The sequence below is a fragment of the Heteronotia binoei genome, chromosome 19 (genome assembly GCF_032191835.1).
Source record: "Heteronotia binoei isolate CCM8104 ecotype False Entrance Well chromosome 19, APGP_CSIRO_Hbin_v1, whole genome shotgun sequence".
Lineage (NCBI taxonomy): Eukaryota > Metazoa > Chordata > Lepidosauria > Squamata > Gekkonidae > Heteronotia > Heteronotia binoei.
The window spans coordinates 40,685,074-40,701,410 of record NC_083241.1 but is presented as its reverse complement, the minus strand read 5'-3'; the positions used below and the strand labels follow the sequence as shown (position 1 = coordinate 40,701,410).

At 50.6% G+C, this 16,337-nt stretch overlaps 1 protein-coding gene across 1 annotated transcript in view; it reads right to left on the bottom strand.

The window, feature by feature from the left end:
• The window catches only part of HERC1 (HECT and RLD domain containing E3 ubiquitin protein ligase family member 1), a 159,989-nt gene that overhangs the window by 142,395 nt on the left and 1,257 nt on the right, over positions 1–16,337 (bottom strand). The window contains 7 exon segments of the mRNA XM_060260258.1: positions 219–363; positions 2,728–2,855; positions 4,186–4,329; positions 6,867–6,963; positions 10,089–10,400; positions 11,442–11,636; positions 12,310–12,405. Coding sequence (XP_060116241.1) covers positions 219–363; positions 2,728–2,855; positions 4,186–4,329; positions 6,867–6,963; positions 10,089–10,400; positions 11,442–11,636; positions 12,310–12,405 — 1,117 coding nt within the window.

Below are 16,337 nucleotides of genomic sequence, written 5' to 3'. Positions count from 1 at the left end.
TCCAGCAGGTGCAAGTGGAGGAGTGGGGAATCCAACCCGGTTCTCCCAGATAAGAGAGCTATGGCTGACCCAAGGCCATTCCAGCAGCTGCAAGTGGAGGAATGGGGAATCAAACCCGGTTCTCCCAGATAAGAGTTTGCGCACTTCACCATGACACCAAACTTGAGAGCCAACGTACGGCGATCGAGACAGCCTTCCAGAGGCATATTTTCACCTACCGTGGGAAAGGGCCAGGCAGTGGCTGTCCCCGATGGAAATGTCCACGATCCGCGTGGCAGCCAGCTCTTCGATCAACTTGGGCCTGAGCGCGGTCGCTTCTGAGGAGCCACATCCGAGGCAGGCGCCACAGCCCCAGGCGTAGACCTGGGAGCGATGGGAAGCGTCAACAGCACAGCTCTCGGTCTGACAGCCAGGGGGCGGGGAGAGGGTCACAACAGCATGCATCCACAGAACCGGAGCACCACCACAAGGGCAGGGGAGGCCCACGCGTTCATCCCTGGCAGGCTCAGACAAGTTACGCCCGAAGTAAATGGAAAGGGAGCAAACTGCCCACGTGAGGATCAGTGTTCCCTCTTAGCTGAGTTGGCGTGAGCTAGCTCACTGATTTTGAGCCTGGTTAGTGTTTGGATGGGAGACCACCAAGGAAGCCCAGGGTTGCTACGCAGAGGCAGGCAACGGCAAAACACCTCTGAACTTCTCTCGCCTTGACCTGGGTGGCCCAGGCTAGCCTGATCACATCAGATCTCAGAAACTAAGCAGAGTCAGCCCTGGTAAGTTCTTGGATGGGAGAACCCCAAGGAAGTCCAGGGTTGCTACGCAGAGGCAGGCAACGGCAAACAGTTTTGCCTTAGGTCAGGAAGGATGACACCCCCCCCAGAGCACACTGATTTATGCAGCAGCTCCCGACTTTAATACCAGCAGCTCACAAAGCAGAATTTTTGCTCACAAGACTCCGCAGCTTAGAGGGAACGCTGGTGAGGATGCAATCGCTCCGGGTGACTCCATTTCAGGAACTCTGAGAAACGGCAGGGCTGGGCAAAGAACACTCTGAATTCGGGCACAGGGTTATTAGTATCCAAGACATCTTAAAACGGTCTCCCCTTTCACCAGCGAACTGGAGTTCAGACGTTCAGTAAAACGTTTTCTTTATCACGAATGCACAGTTTGCAATTTTATACAGGCCCGGCTTTCTAAAACGTATAGCCAAAAACCTTAGCCTCTTTGGGCTGCCCTGTCCTAGACAGGTAAGCCCAGAGACTTAAGCAGCATCAGCCCTGGTTAGTGTTTGGATGGGAGACCACCAAGGAAGCCCAAGGTTGCTACGCAGAGGCAGGCAACGGCAAACCACCTCTGAACATCTCTTGCCTTGACCTGGATGGCCCAGACTAGCCTGATCTCATCGGATCTCGAAACTAAGCAGAGTCAGCCCTGGTGAGTACATGGATGGGAGACCACCAAGGAAGTCCAGGGTTGCTACGCAGAGGCAGGCAATGGCAAACCACCTCTGTTCCTCTCTTGCCTTGACCTGGATGGCCCAGGATAGTCTGATCTCATCAGATCTCAGGAGTCAGCCCTGGTTAGTCCTTGGATGGGAGACCACCAAGGAACTCCAGGGTTGCTCTGCAGAGGCAGGCAATGGCAAACCACCTCTGTTCAGCTCTTGCCTTGACCTGGATGGCCCAGACTAGCCTGATCTTGTCAGATCTCAGAAGCTAAGCCCTGATTAGCACTTGGATGGGAGACCACCAAAAAACTCCAGGGTTGCTACGCAGAGGCAGGCAATGGCAAACCACCTCTGTTCAGCTCTTGCCTTGACCTGGATGGCCCAGGCTAGCCTGATCTCGTCATATCTCAGAAGCTAAGCCCTGATTAGCACTTGGATGGGAGACCACCAAAAAACTCCAGGGTTGCTACGCAGAGGCAGGCAATGGCAAACCACCTCTGTTCAGCTCTTGCCTTGACCTGGATGGCCCAGACTAGCCTGATCTTGTCAGATCTCAGAAGCTAAGCCCTGATTAGCACTTGGATGGGAGACCACCAAAAAACTCCAGGGTTGCTACGCAGAGGCAGGCAATGGCAAACCACCTCTGTTCAGCTCTTGCCTTGACCTGGATGGCCCAGGCTAGCCTGATCTCGTCATATCTCAGAAGCTAAGCCCTGATTAGCACTTGGATGGGAGACCACCAAAAAACTCCAGGGTTGCTACGCAGAGGCAGGCAATGGCAAACCACCTCTGTTCAGCTCTTGCCCTGACCTGGATGGCCCAGGCTAGCCTGATCGCGTCACATCTCAGAAGCTAAGCAGAGTCAGTCCCGGTTAATATTTGGATGGGAGACACCCCTCCCCCCCCCCCAAGAAAGCCCAGGGTCGCTGTGCAAAGGCTGGAGCCTACCTCGGTTTGCTTTTTGCCTTGAACTAGATGGTCCAGACTAGCCCTGTTTCATTAGATCTTGGAAGCTAAGCAGGGATGGCCCTGGTTGTTAGTCCTTGGATGGGAGAGCACCATGGAAGCCCAGGGTCGCTACGCAGAGGCGGCTGACAGCAAATCACCTTCCTCCGTCCATTGCCTTGAAAACCCTACAGGGTCACCCCAAATCGGCCGCGCCTTCGTGGCGTTTTCCACCACCACCAGTCTGTAGGCTAGTCTGAAGTCTTACTAGCCTAACCCCACAGGCTAATACTTTTAGTGCGGGGCCCATACATTTTGCACAGCCGCTTCCGGCTTACCTGCCCCGTCGACGTGAGCGCCAGCGACGACTGACTCCCGGCGCAAACCTTCCGTATGAACATTCCTTGCAGGGCTTCTATCACTTTAGGTTTATAGACACGGTTGGTGTCACCGTGACCGAGCTTGCCTGTTGGGATCGACGCACGAGACAATAAAGATGTGGATAAGTGGAATGCAAGCTAACTGCCCGCTGTGAATGCTTAGAGTCCCTGCAAAGATCGCAGAGTAGGTTTTCTAGTTTAAAAGCAAGGTGCAAATAAAAGAAAGGAATGGCTTTCTGGAATTGCATGTGGCACAACCTTGTCATTGAGGGCACAAATCAATAGGCTGCAATGGATTCAACACCCCCCCCCTCCGCAACCCCAATCAATCATTCAAAGAAATCCAGCACGTTGTCGTGGGAAAGTGTGGATGCTGAGCTACCCAGAGAGAAGGAGGAGGAGGAGGAGGAGGAGGAGGAGACTGCAGATTTATACCTCACTCTTCTCTCTGGATCAGACTCAGAGCAGCTTACAATCTCCTATATGTTCTCCCCCCACAACAGACACCCTGTGAGGTGGGTGGGGCTGAGAGAGCTCTGAAGAAGACTGCAGATTTATACCCTGACCTTCTCTCTGAATCAGAGACTCAGAGCGGCTCACAATCTCCTATATCTGCTCCCCCCACAACAGACACCCTGTGAGGTGAGAGAGCTCTGAAGAAGCAGATTTATACCTCACTCTTCTCTCTGGATCAGACTCAGAGCAGCTTACAATCTCCTATATGTTCTCCCCCCACAACAGACACCCTGTGAGGTGGGTGGGGCTGAGAGAGCTCTGAAGAAGAAGACTGCAGATTTATACCCTGCCCTTCTCTCTGAATCAGAGCGGCTTACAATCTCCTATATCTTCTCCCCCCACAACAGACACCCTGTGAGGTAGGTGGGGCTGAGAGGGCTCTCACAGCAGATGCCCTGTCAAGAAGAAGAAGACTGCATATATATACCCCGCCCTTCTCTCTGAATCAGAGACTCAGAGCGGCTTAGAAATCTCCTATATCTTCCTCTCCCACAACAGACACCCTGTGAGGTGGGTGGGGCTGGAGAGGGCTCTCACAGCAGCTGCCCTTTCAAGGACAACCTCTGCCAGAGCTACGGCTGACCCAAGGCCATTCCAGCAGGTGCAAGTGGAGGAGTGGGGAACCAAACCCGGTTCTCCCAGATAAGAGCCCACACGCTTCACCACTACACCAAACTGTAAAAACTAGCCACATGGCAGGTGAGTTGCTTTCTGGTCACTGTCTCTGTGCTCCTCTTTTCTGCTCAGTCCTCTGAATTCTCAACAGCTCTCTTAGGGATGCTGGCTTTTCCCCTCCTCAGGCCTGCCGTGTAACACCACAGACCTGAAGAGCAGAATACCTCCCCACAACGGCCCCAGGCCCCTTGAGAGAGGGGGGGAAAACACCTGGGAATGCCATACCGTTATCTCCTCCTCCAAATGACCACACCGTCCGGCCATCTTTGGATAAAGCTATGGTGTGCGAGCTGCCACAGGAAACCTCTCCTACGTTGCTAATATCTTTGACTAAAGTTGGAATGTTTCGGCTGTTGCTGTCACCGTGACCTTGAAGGGAAAAAAAGAAAAAATGGGATACAGACTCAGGGAGGAGAAAGCCTTACATATATGAACATATGAAGCAGCCTTATACTGAATCAGACCCTTTGTCCATCAAAGTCAATCTTGTCTACTCAGACTGGCAGCGGTTCTCCAGCTGAGGTTTTTCACGCCTACTTGCCTGGACCCTTTTTAGTTGGAGATGCCAAGGATTGAACCTGGGACCTTCTGCTTACCAAGCAGGTGCTCTACCACTGAGCCACCGTCCCTCCCCAATATGAAGCTGCCTTCTACTGAATCAGACCCTGGGTCCATCAAAGTCAGTCTTGTCTGCTCAGACTGGCAGCGGCTCTCTAAGGTCTCAAGCTGAGGTTTTCCACGCCTACTTGCCTGGACCCTTTTTAGTTGGAGATGCCAGGGATTGAACCTGGGACCTTCTGCTTCCCAAGCAGATGCTCTACCCCTGAGCCACCGTCCCTCACCAAAGTCAGTATCGTCTACTCAGACTGGCAGCCGCTCTCCAGGGTCTCAAGCTGAGGTTTTTCACGCCTACTTGCCTGGACCCTTTTTAGTTGGAGATGCCGGGGATTGAACCTGGGACCTTTTGCTTACCAAGCAGGTGCTCTACCACTGAGCCACCGTCCCTCCCCAACATGAAGCTGCCTTCTACTGAATCAGACCCTTTGTCCATCAAAGTCAGTATTGTCTACTCAGACTGGCAGCGGCTCTCCAGGGTCTCAAGCTGAGGTTTTTCACACCTACTTGCCTGGACCCTTTTTTAGTTGGAGATGCCGGGGATTGAACCTGGAACCTTCTGCTTCCCAAGCAGATGCTCTACCCCTGAGCCACCGTCCCTCCAAAAGCCTTCTGTTTGCTCCTTGCCTTTGCCCTGACTGATCCTCTGTGCTGACCTATTCCTAGGAAAAGAATTTTAAGCAGCCTCCTTTCTGCTGTCCTGAAAGGTTCTGGTGGTGAGAAATACGGCTTGAATAATGATGTTAACAATCCAAGTTAAAAAAAAAAACAACCATTCGGACAATTGTTAGGGGCCAGCGCAAATGAAACATCACTTCTTTCATTCTCAGGTGGCCGGACTGGAGGGCTCCTTCCTTCCTTCTATCCACGGCTGTCACCAGCCTTAACTTTACGGTGGATGCCGCTAACCTAGGTACCCACTTAAGAATGTAAGAACAGCTGGATGGACCAGTGAGGGTTCATCTACTCCAGCAACCTGTTCCACAAAGTAGCCAACCACTTCCTCTGATACCACAAGGCAAAGAGGCTGAGGCCTTCCCCTGAGAAGAACGTCAGAAGAGCCCTGCTGGGTCAAACCAGCGGCCCACCTGTTCCAGAATCCTGTCTTCACGCAGCGGTCAACCGGTTCCACTGGCGGTCCAACAACAGGGCCCAGCGGCAGACACCTTCCCGATGTTGCCTCCTGGCACTGGGTTTCAGAGGCTGACTGCCGCTGAACACGGAGGTCCCGTTTGGTCACCACGGCTAGAAGATTAGTCTAATCCCCTTCGCTAGGAGTCACCACCGAAGTAAAAAAAAATGGCTCCGTTCACGCATTTCGACCTACAGTGAGCTCACTGGAGGCTTCTTCGCACAGACTGTCACCGATTTACACCGTGTAATCTGTTCTGAGTCTTGGCGATAAAGGTGGAGCATCTCATTTATGTTTACACCTGGGCCTTTCTTCCAATATGGAGCCCAAAGTGACCATGACAACCTCCCGTCAAAGAGGCTGACCAGCCTAGAACGCCGAAGCTTCTGAACACAGTTGAGAAGTTAGAAGTAACCATGTGGGATTATACACTTAAGTTTTCTTTTATTATGCACAGTGCCAGGGGTCATTTTGTAGAAAAATAGGTGGTGGAACTCATTAGCATAACTCATTAGCATATGCTGCGCCCTCCCCCCCCTGCCAGCCAAAAGCAACCCAATGCAAGAAAGAAGAGCCCCAGGTGAGCGAGGCCTGCTTGGACTGGCTAGAGATCCAGCCAGCCCAAGCAGGCCTCCCTCGCCTGGGGCTCTCCTTGGCTGCCTCCTCTCCACAGTCAAAAGGCCAGCAAGCCACCTGCCGCTCAAAATCACATCAGAAGTGGAGAAAGGGTGGTGCGGGCTTCTCCATGGGTTAATGAGGGCTGCTGGGGGTGTGGCAAAGCCCCTGGTGGCTGGCTGGGTGCCCATTCTCCTAATCCAGGGACTGTTATGCAGCTGCACCTCCTTGGCCGCCCCCGCCCCCAGTCAATAGGCCAGCAAGCTCAAAATAACATCAGAAATGGAGAAAGGGTGGCATGGACTTCTCCAGGGTTGCTGGGGGCATGGCAAAGCCCCTGGTGGCTGGCTGGCTGCCCGCTCTCCTAATCCAGGGATTGTTATGCAGCTGCACCTACTATTCAATGGACAAGGTAGGCGGGGAGGAGGGGGAACCCTCAGAAAGGTTCAGGAGCTGCACTCCTGTGAGCTCCTGCTGAATTCAGGCCCTGCGCATTGCACACGCAACATACGCTTGGCAGAACAGCTGATTTTTAACTCCTTACCTAGTCTACCAAAGTCGCCTTCGCCCCAAGTATATAATTCGCCGTCTTCCGTAACGGCAGCGCTGTGCCGGTATCCAGCTGATACGCACACAACTACCTGCACGGCACAGACAAAAAAAGAGGTCAGAGCAGAGCTCCTTCAGGAAATGCCACCATCAATGCAGAAGCCAAAATGAGACACTGTCCCGCTTTCCAACAAGAAAAGATTGGCACAGAAGTCTGGTCCTTGCAGCGAGAGACACCCCATGGTCACAAAACCTCCTGTCCTCTGCCCCCCCCGCCCCAGCTCTCCGTTCAGCCCTCCCTCCACATTCCACACTGTCCCTGTCCCTGTCCTCTGTGCCCTTCCCAGGGGCCGCATTCATTTTTTGGCAGGAGAGCATCCCAGCAAAACGCAACTCATCCAGAACATTTGGCCTCAAATTCCGCCCCGTCAATATATCTAAGTAGGAAACCCGAAGAAGTTCCAAATACTGTTTCCCTGCAGAAATCCGATACCCAGATGTGCTACGAAGCAGAAGCTGAGGGCGCAGCTAGCTGGAATGACGCATCCCTCGACTCTTACCGGGGGAAACAAATCTGAGGCCTATCGGGATTAGGATTTGGGCAGGGTCACCAAGCCCTCCCTACCACGTACCCTGGGTCTAACAGCGCTGAGGCAAAAGGAGAGGCCTGCATTCTCAAGAGGACACCTACGGCATATTGACAGGCTAGTGCTGTCTTCCAGTTTCCAGTAGACAGCGGGGCTCTATTGAACCGTCCCAGGATATTCCTCTGCCGCAAGGAAGGAGCCGGGAGCTCTGCTGACTCTTGCTTTGTGCTCACAACCATTTCTCTTACCGAGGCTGGATTAACACTTAGGCCAAGTAGGCACTGGCCTATGGGCCCCAGGCCAGCTCCCCCCCTCCGTTCCCCCCCCACCCCGCTTGCAGAAGAAGACGGCTGCAGATTTATACCCCGCCCTTCTCTCTGAATCAGAAACTCAAGAGCGGCTTACAATCTCCTACATCTTCTCCCCCCACAACAGACACCCTGTGAGGTGGGTGGGGTTGACAGAGCTCTCACAGCAGCTGCCCTTTCAAGGACAACCTCTGCCAGAGCTATGGCTGACCCAAGGCCATTCCAGCAGCTGCAAGTGGAGGAGGGGGGAATCCAACCCAGTTCTCTCAGATAAGAGTCTGCACACTCAGAGCTATGGCTGACCCAAGGCCATTCCAGCAGCTGCAAGTGAAGGAGTGGGGAATCCAACCCAGTTCTCTCAGATAAGAGTCTGCACACTAAGAGCTATGGCTGACCCAAGGCCATTCCAGCAGCTACAAGTGAAGGAGTGGGGAATCCAACCCAGTTCTCTCAGATAAGAGTCTGCACACTAAGAGCTATGGCTGACCCAAGGCCATTCCAGCAGGTGCCAGTGGAGGAGTGGGGAATCCAACCCGGTTCTCTCAGATAAGAGTCTGCACACTCAGAGCTATGGCTGACCCAAGGCCATTCCAGCAGCTGCAAGTGGAGGAGGGGGGAATCCAACCCAGTTCTCCCAGATAAAGAGTCCGCACACTCATAGCTATGGCTGACTAAAGGCCATTCCACCAGCTGCAAGTGAAGGAGTGGGGAATCCAACCCAGTTCTCTCAGATAAGAGTCTGCACACTCAGAGCTATGGCTGACCCAAGGCCATTCCAGCAGCTGCAAGTGAAGGAGTGGGGAATCCAACCCAGTTCTCCCAGATAAAGAGTCTGCACACTCAGAGCTATGGCTGACTCAAGGCCATTCCAGCAGCTGCAAGTGAAGGAGTGGGGAATCCAACCCAGTTCTCCCAGATAAAGAGTCTGCACACTCAGAGCTATGGCTGACCCAAGGCCATTCCAGCAGCTGCAAGTGGAGGAGTGGGGAATCCAACCCCGTTCTCTCAGATAAGAGTCTGCACACTCAGAGCTGTGGCTGACCCAAGGCCATTCCAGCAGCTGCAAGTGAAAGAGTGGGGAATCCAACCCCGTTCTCCCAGATAAGAGTCTGCACACTCAGAGCTATGGCTGAACCAAGGCCATTCCAGCAGCTGCAAGTGGAGGAGTGGGAAATCCAACCCCGTTCTCCCAGATAAGAGTCTGCACACTCAGAGCTGTGGCTGACCCAAGGCCATTCCAGCAGCTGCAAGTGAAAGAGTGGGGAATCCAACCCCGTTCTCCCAGATAAGAGTCTGCACACTCAGAGCTATGGCTGAACCAAGGCCATTCCAGCAGCTGCAAGTGAAAGAGTGGGGAATCCAACCCCGTTCTCCCAGATAAGAGTCTGCACACTCAGAGCTATGGCTGAACCAAGGCCATTCCAGCAGCTGCAAGTGGAGGAGTGGGGAATCCAACCCGGTTCTCCCAGATAAGAGTCTGCACACTTAGAGCTCTGGCTGACCCAAGGCCATTCCAGCAGCTGCAAGTGAAAGAGTGGGGAATCCAACCCCGTTCTCCCAGATAAGAGTCTGCACACTTAGAGCTATGTTTTCTCCATCTGCTGAGGCTCCTCCCTCGGGGAGGAAGCAGGAGAGGGAGAGCTTGCTTTGACAGGCTCTCTCAATCGCACAGCCAAGCTACTGACTGGCCAAAGCTCTTCCCCCTCCTGGTTTCCTGGGGAAAGAAGGAAATAGCCAGAGCTGCCTTTGCCCAGTTCCCTGGATCCCATGGGAGAGATACAGAGAAAGCATCTTTAAGACCAATGAGAGCTAATGTCCTAATCATGTGTTATTTTTTAAAAAAATCCATAATTGTGTTTGTCAGCATCCTTTATAAAATTTGTACCTCCATCATCTGTCATTACATTTTATGACACACACGGACTGGCCCAACAGGGTTTCATGTATGTCAGATCTGGCCCTCATAACAAATATTTTAGTATTTAAGGTTGCAATTGTTGCATTATACCCCATGTAACCCATCGATCAGTTTATTGGGCCATTTTTATTTCGTCTGATTACTTTTTAGGATATCGTGTTTAATCTTAAATTGTGAAGGCCGATGGCCACACACAATAAATCTTTTCTGCTTTCATAACAATAAGTTCAACACTCCTGGTCTAAAGCTTAACCGGCCTATGACCAAGGATGGTTGATTGCAGAGGGGGGAAAACGAAGCCATGCACAAAAGAAATGCAATTCGCCCGCTAAAATCTCCCAAGCACTGACGCAACTGAACAGAGAAAGAACGAACCCGAAGAGCGATTTCATAGTATAGCATACCTTTCCTTGCAAAGGGCCCTGGATTAGTTTGGGGTATTTCTGCGTTGAGCTGTTCCCGTGCCCGAGTTTACCGTAATCGCCATCGCCCCAGCTGAAGACTTCTCCTTCCGTCGTGAACGCCAACGTGTGGCCGTCCGAACCTTTGGAGGACGACACCTTTTTGATCGACCGGTGAGGCTCGAAAGTAAGTTTTTTCAGAGTGGATTGATTGTTGGAGTCACCCAGGCCCAGCCTGCCGTAACTGCCTTTGCCGCAAGCGCGGACGGAACCGTCCGTAGAGATTACAAAAGTGCAGTACTGGCCGGCTTCAATCTGTTGGGAGGGGAAAGATAAAGAAACATTTTTTAAAAAAAAAAGCTCAAGCAAGCTGGTGCTTGGCGACTATTTTTGCATCTGCAGAACGCTGACTGAGTTCCATCGCATGTTTGTGTCAATAGCCGAGAGATCCTCACACCACACAGGAGCGATAAGCTACTAACATGCACTTTTGGCACTCCAGGAGAGGAACCTGTCCAAGCTGCCCCTCTTTTTAATCACAACTAGGGCTTTTTTTTGTAGGAAAAAGCCCAGCAGGAACTCATTTGCATATTAGGCCACACGCCCTGACACCACCATTATTTCACACGGGGTCTTTTTTGTTGAAAAAGCCCAGCAGGAATTCATTTGCCTATTCGGCCACACCCCCTAACATCACCATTATTTTAAACGGGGCCTTTTTTGTAGAAAAAGCCCAGCGGGAACTCATTTACATATTAGGCCACACCCCTGACATTCCTATTATCTCACACGGGGGCCTTTTTGTGGGAGAAGCCCAGCAGGAACTCATTTGCATATTAGGCCACACCCCCGACACCACCATTGTTTCACGTGGGGCCTTTTTTGGTGGAAAAAGCCCAGTGGGAACTCATTTGCATATTAGGCCACACGCCCTGACACCACCATTATTTCACACGGGGCCTTTTTTGTGGAAAAAGGCCAGCAGGAAGTCATTTGCCTATTTGGCCACACCCCCTGACATCACCATTATTTCAAACGAGGCCTTTTTGTAGAAAAAGCCCAGCGGGAACTCATTTGCATATTAGGCCACACCCCCTGACATCCCTATTATCTCCCACGGGACCTTTTTAATGGGAAAAGCCCAGCAGGAACTCATTTGCATATTAGGCCACACACACCCCGACACCACCATTGTTTCACGCGGGGCCTTTTTGGGTAGAAAAAAGCCCAGTGGGAACTCATTTGCATATCAGGCCACACCCCCTGATGCCAAGCCAGCCAGAACTGCATTCCTGTGCATTCCTGCTTAAAAAAAAAGCCCTGACCACAACAATACAACAAAAAAAGGCCACTCACTGTCTGAGCATCGGAAAAGCTCGGGGCCAGCTTGGGCTGGAGGATTTTCTCCTGCGTCCCTTCCACGAGTTGGTGACTGCTGTTGCTGCCCCAAACGTACACTTCGCAGGTCTCGGAAACTATGGGGGCATCGCCGGTCTGAATACTGTCCGGGCTGGCGCATGTCCTGGAGTAGTCTGATGCCATGCGACAAACCTGTACAAATAAACATTTGTCTTAGGAAATGGAGACAGAATTGTAGCCAGCAAAACAAGGCTTTTATCAAGCACTCTAGGCTCCTTATTTGTTTTGGCCCAGCTTCTTACCAACCATGCAGAAATTACAGTTACAAATAGTACCAGGCCAGGACTCTGGCACGGAGAAGAGGAAGCTAAATTACAACCACAGATAGCTGATTTCCAACCTCCCCTCCCCTCTTCCCTTTAATGAACTGGGAGTCCCCAACATCTCCTCCACTTGATAAGAGCAAATCCATCCTTGTGCTTCATCACAGACCTTAGGATCAAGATCAACGGAGTGGATCTTCTTGACAACACACGAAATTCCGACAGCCAGATACATAAAGAGGTGTTCTGGGCTGCGGAATAGGTTAGGGACCTCTAAGGGAATGTATGATTCCCTTAGAAGTCCCTTTTTTTTGTCCGAGCTCTCTTTAGTAACTAGACTTAGCAGAACTGGGGGCATTATATACAAACTCTACATCGATGTGTCTTAGAAAGAAGCCAGAAAGAAACTGAAGGAAGCAAGACAGCAATTTAAAAACATGGAAGCACCTGGGCAGCCACCTGGATTTCCAAGTTCTCAAAAGAGCCCAACGTACCACGTGCGCATTTTTCAATTAGCCCTTGATAAATCCAGACAGACTCACCTCCTCAAAGAGGCACAGGGACGCCTCATAGAGAGAGCAGAGGCCATCTGAGGTCCTTGTCGGTTCTCTCCACTGACTTCGATCAGCAGATGAGCCCTGAAACAGAAAACTGTCATTGGGGAAGTAATCGCTTCCACACAATCCTACATTCTTCAGGGGTGTACGTAAGTTACTTATCACAGTTACTCAAAGAGATAAATAGAATAAGAACATAAGCGAAGTCATGTTGGATCAGGCCAATAGCCCATCCAGTCCAACACTCTGCATCACAAAGTGGTCAAAATGTACACACACACACACACACACTGTGGCTAATAGCCACTGATGGACCCCTGCTCCATATTTTTATCCAAACCCCTCTTGAAGCTGGCTATGCTTGTAGCCGCCACCTCCTCCTGTGGCAGTGAATTCCACATGTCAATCACCCTTTGGGTGAAGAAGGACTTCCTTTTATCCGTTTTAACCTGTCTGCTCAGCAATTTCATCGAATGCCCACGAGTTCTTGTATTGTGAGAAAGGGAGAAAAGGACTTCTTTCTCTACTTTCTCCATCCCATGCAGAATCTTGTAAACCTCTATCATGTCACCCCGCTTTTTCTAAATACGTTTTCCTCGAAAAACAATAACAGGGAGTATTTATATAGCATGCTCCAGATGGTTCAAATCATTCCACATACGCTCCCCTTGGTCACACTTTGGATAAGTCATGCTGTCCCCCATGTAGGGTTGAACCCTGCCGCCCTACTCTGCACAGGTCAGCTCTTTCCTCTGGTACAAGAGGCGCTTCCACCAACAACAGAGGAAACACAGGAAGGATCTTTGTGCCAGGAGGAACACACTGCCGTGGCAGAGTACAACCCCACAAAGGTGGAGAACAGGGGTAGAATTCTAGCAGGAGTTCCTTTGCATGTGCCGAACCCGGAAACTGCAGCTAGTGCAGAATGCGGCAGCCAGACTGTTATTGGGGCTCCCTAAGTGGGCGCACATACAGCTGAGGCTGTGGGAACTGCACTGGCTGCCAACTGTGTACCGGATTTGTTACAAGGTGCTGGTTATTACCTCTAAAGTCCTACATGGCCGAGGACTTGCCTACCTTAGGGACCGTCTCTCCCCATATGTTCCCCAGAGGGTATTGAGATCTGGTTTGCAAAATCTATTGACAATCCTGGGGCCGAAGGAGGCCAAACTGAAAGCAACAAGAGAAAGGGCCTTTTCGATCACGGCTCCCCACTGGTGGAACCAATTGCCAGAAGAGGTGTGGGCCTTGCGGAGCCTTACCCAGTTCCGCAGGGCCTGCAAGACTACCCTCTTTCAGTTGGCTTTTCCTTAACGTGGAACCTAATGTACCGTCGCCACGTAAAATTATAAGATGAGTAACATCGAGACTGTGGCACCAAACTAATTTGCTGGAACTGAATTTGATGGTTTTAATTAGATGGTTTTAATGTAATAGTATATATAAGTGAATTGTAGTATGTAATAAGTTGTGTAAACAGTGTGCTTTTATTATTGCAATGTTTGCATTTTATGTTATGCTATGTGAGCCGCCCTGAATCTGCTTCGGCAGGGAGGGCGGGATACAAATTAAATATTGTTATTATGATGTTAGGCCACAAGCCCCTGATGTAGCCAATCCTCCAAGAGCTCACAAGGCTCTTTTTTGTGAGATTGTGGAGGATTGGCTACATCAGGGGTGTGTGGCGTAATATGCAAAGGAGCTCCTGCTAGAATTCCACCCCTGGTGGAGAAGACGGCCACAGATTTATACCCCGCCCTTCTCTCCGAATCAAGAGTCTCCGAGCGGCTTACAATCTCCTTTATCTTCTTCCCCCCACAACAGACACCTTGCGAGGTGGGTGGGGCTGAGAGGGTTCTCACAGCAGCTGCCCTTTCAAGGACAACTCCTGTGAAAGCTCTGGCTGACCCAAGGCCATTCCAGCACCTGCAAGTGGAGTGAGGAACCAAATCCAGTTCTCCCGGATAAGAGTCCGTGCACTTAACCATTACACCAAACTGGTGGCTAGCCAATGGCCTGAACAAATGGCTGAGCTCTGAGAAGCAAGAACGTCCTGTGCTCAAAGTTCAGGAAGCAGCTCCTCAAACAAGGGCACAGTTTAGAAGTCTTCCGAGTGACTTAAAAAAAGAAAAACATCTTTTTAAAAAATTTCCTGTAGCCACCTGCCGGGGGAGGGGGTGGAAATGGTTGTAAAATAATTTTCTTCCTGTTTCACAGGTTTCACATATTTTAGTAACGCTTGGGGGGGGGGGGGGTTGTGCAAAGTTGAACTGTATCACCTTTCTAAGGAGTGTCACCTTGCTGTGATCTGAAAGCCCCTAAATAAGCTAAAAGAGACATTGCTGAAGACCCAACTTGTGCAGACTGTGTACAGGGTAGGAGAACTTGCCTTGGCCTAATAAGCCCTTTTGCCTCACCTCCAATCTTCCCCAATGCCCACATACCAACAGCAGGATTTATCCTGATGCTGCAAGCAACGCCTGGTTGCCAGGAGTGCTCTGGTGTGGCACAGAACAACAACAACAACAACAACAACAATTTTTATTTATATCCCGCCCTTCCCGCCGGAGCAGGCTCAGGGCGGCTAACAACATAATTTCATACATTGGTCATACAAATATTGAAGAAACTACATTGACAGTTTAATTAAAATTCTGATTAAAATTCTAAAATTGATAAAGTTAATAAAATATGCCAGTGCTATGTTTACGTTTACGATGGCGAGTTCTTTAGCAGTTTCCCTCTTAATCAGTGAAGGCCAATCGGAAGAGGATAGTCTTGCAGGCCCTGCGGAACTGTTCAAGGTCCCGCAGGGCCCGCATTTCCTCTGGAAGTTGGTTCCACAGGCGTGGAGCCATAGTAGAGAAAACTCAGTTACGGGTGCTTTGCAGCTTCACCTCTTTCGGCCCGGGAATGTTCAACAGGTTTTTCCCGGCTGACCTCAGTGCTCTTTGGGGTTCATATGGGGAGAGATGGTCCCTAAGGTAGGCAGGGACCTATAATCCCATCCTCCATTGAATGCAGTCTTTACAAACCTGGAGCTTTGTGTGAATTACCATAAACAACATCTCATAGGTAAGAATATCCACAGCTGGCTAACTACCACACTTCCTGTTTCTCAAGCTGAGGGAACTGCTGACAGGCAAATGTCAGAAAAACCCATATAAAACACAACTTCAGCATAAACTTGTGATTTGTGTCTCAGGAGACAGCCCCCCTCCCGCCAAACACACACACAGAATTTCCATTATTACATAAGGTACAGTTCTGCTGTATCCTTAAAATGCATCATGAAGAAAATCACACACTCGAAAGAACACAGTATAAATCCCACAAAAAAAAAATGGAGTAAACATGCTTCTTCTAAGTAAAGCTGGTAGAACTGGTAGGGAGGAAGCAGAACATTCAAGAAAATTATTTTCTAAAAAAGAAGATGAAGATATTGGATTTATATCCCGCCCTCCACTCCGAAGAGTCGCAGAGCGGCTCACAATCTCCTTTCCCTTCCTCCCCCACAACAGACACCCTGTGAGGTGGGTGGGGCTGGAGAGGGCTCTCACAGCAGCTGCCCTTTCAAGGACAACCTCTGCCACAGCTATGGCTCACCCAAGGACATTCCAGCCGGTGCAAGTGGAGGAGAGGAGAATCAAACCCGGTTCTCCCAGAAAAGAGTCCATGCACTTAACCACTACACCAAACTGGCTCTTAACCACTACACCAAAAAAAACAGTCAATCATCAAATTACTGTATGGATCATCTTTGTTTCCAGCGCAATGACTAAAAGCAGATAGTGCAGTTATAGGGCACTCTTTACACTGCTTTCCTTTTCTGTAGGAACAGAATGTAAAAAACAGCAACACAAAGACTGATTTCACACTGGCCTTGTCCCAGGTGGAGAGTCCTTTCACACCCGGAGCTTCTCTCTGTTCTCACGCAAGCTGTCCCAGAACTGCAAGTTGGCACGCCACTTTACCACAGCAAACGAGATCCTCTTACAAGTGGTTCCTGCTTG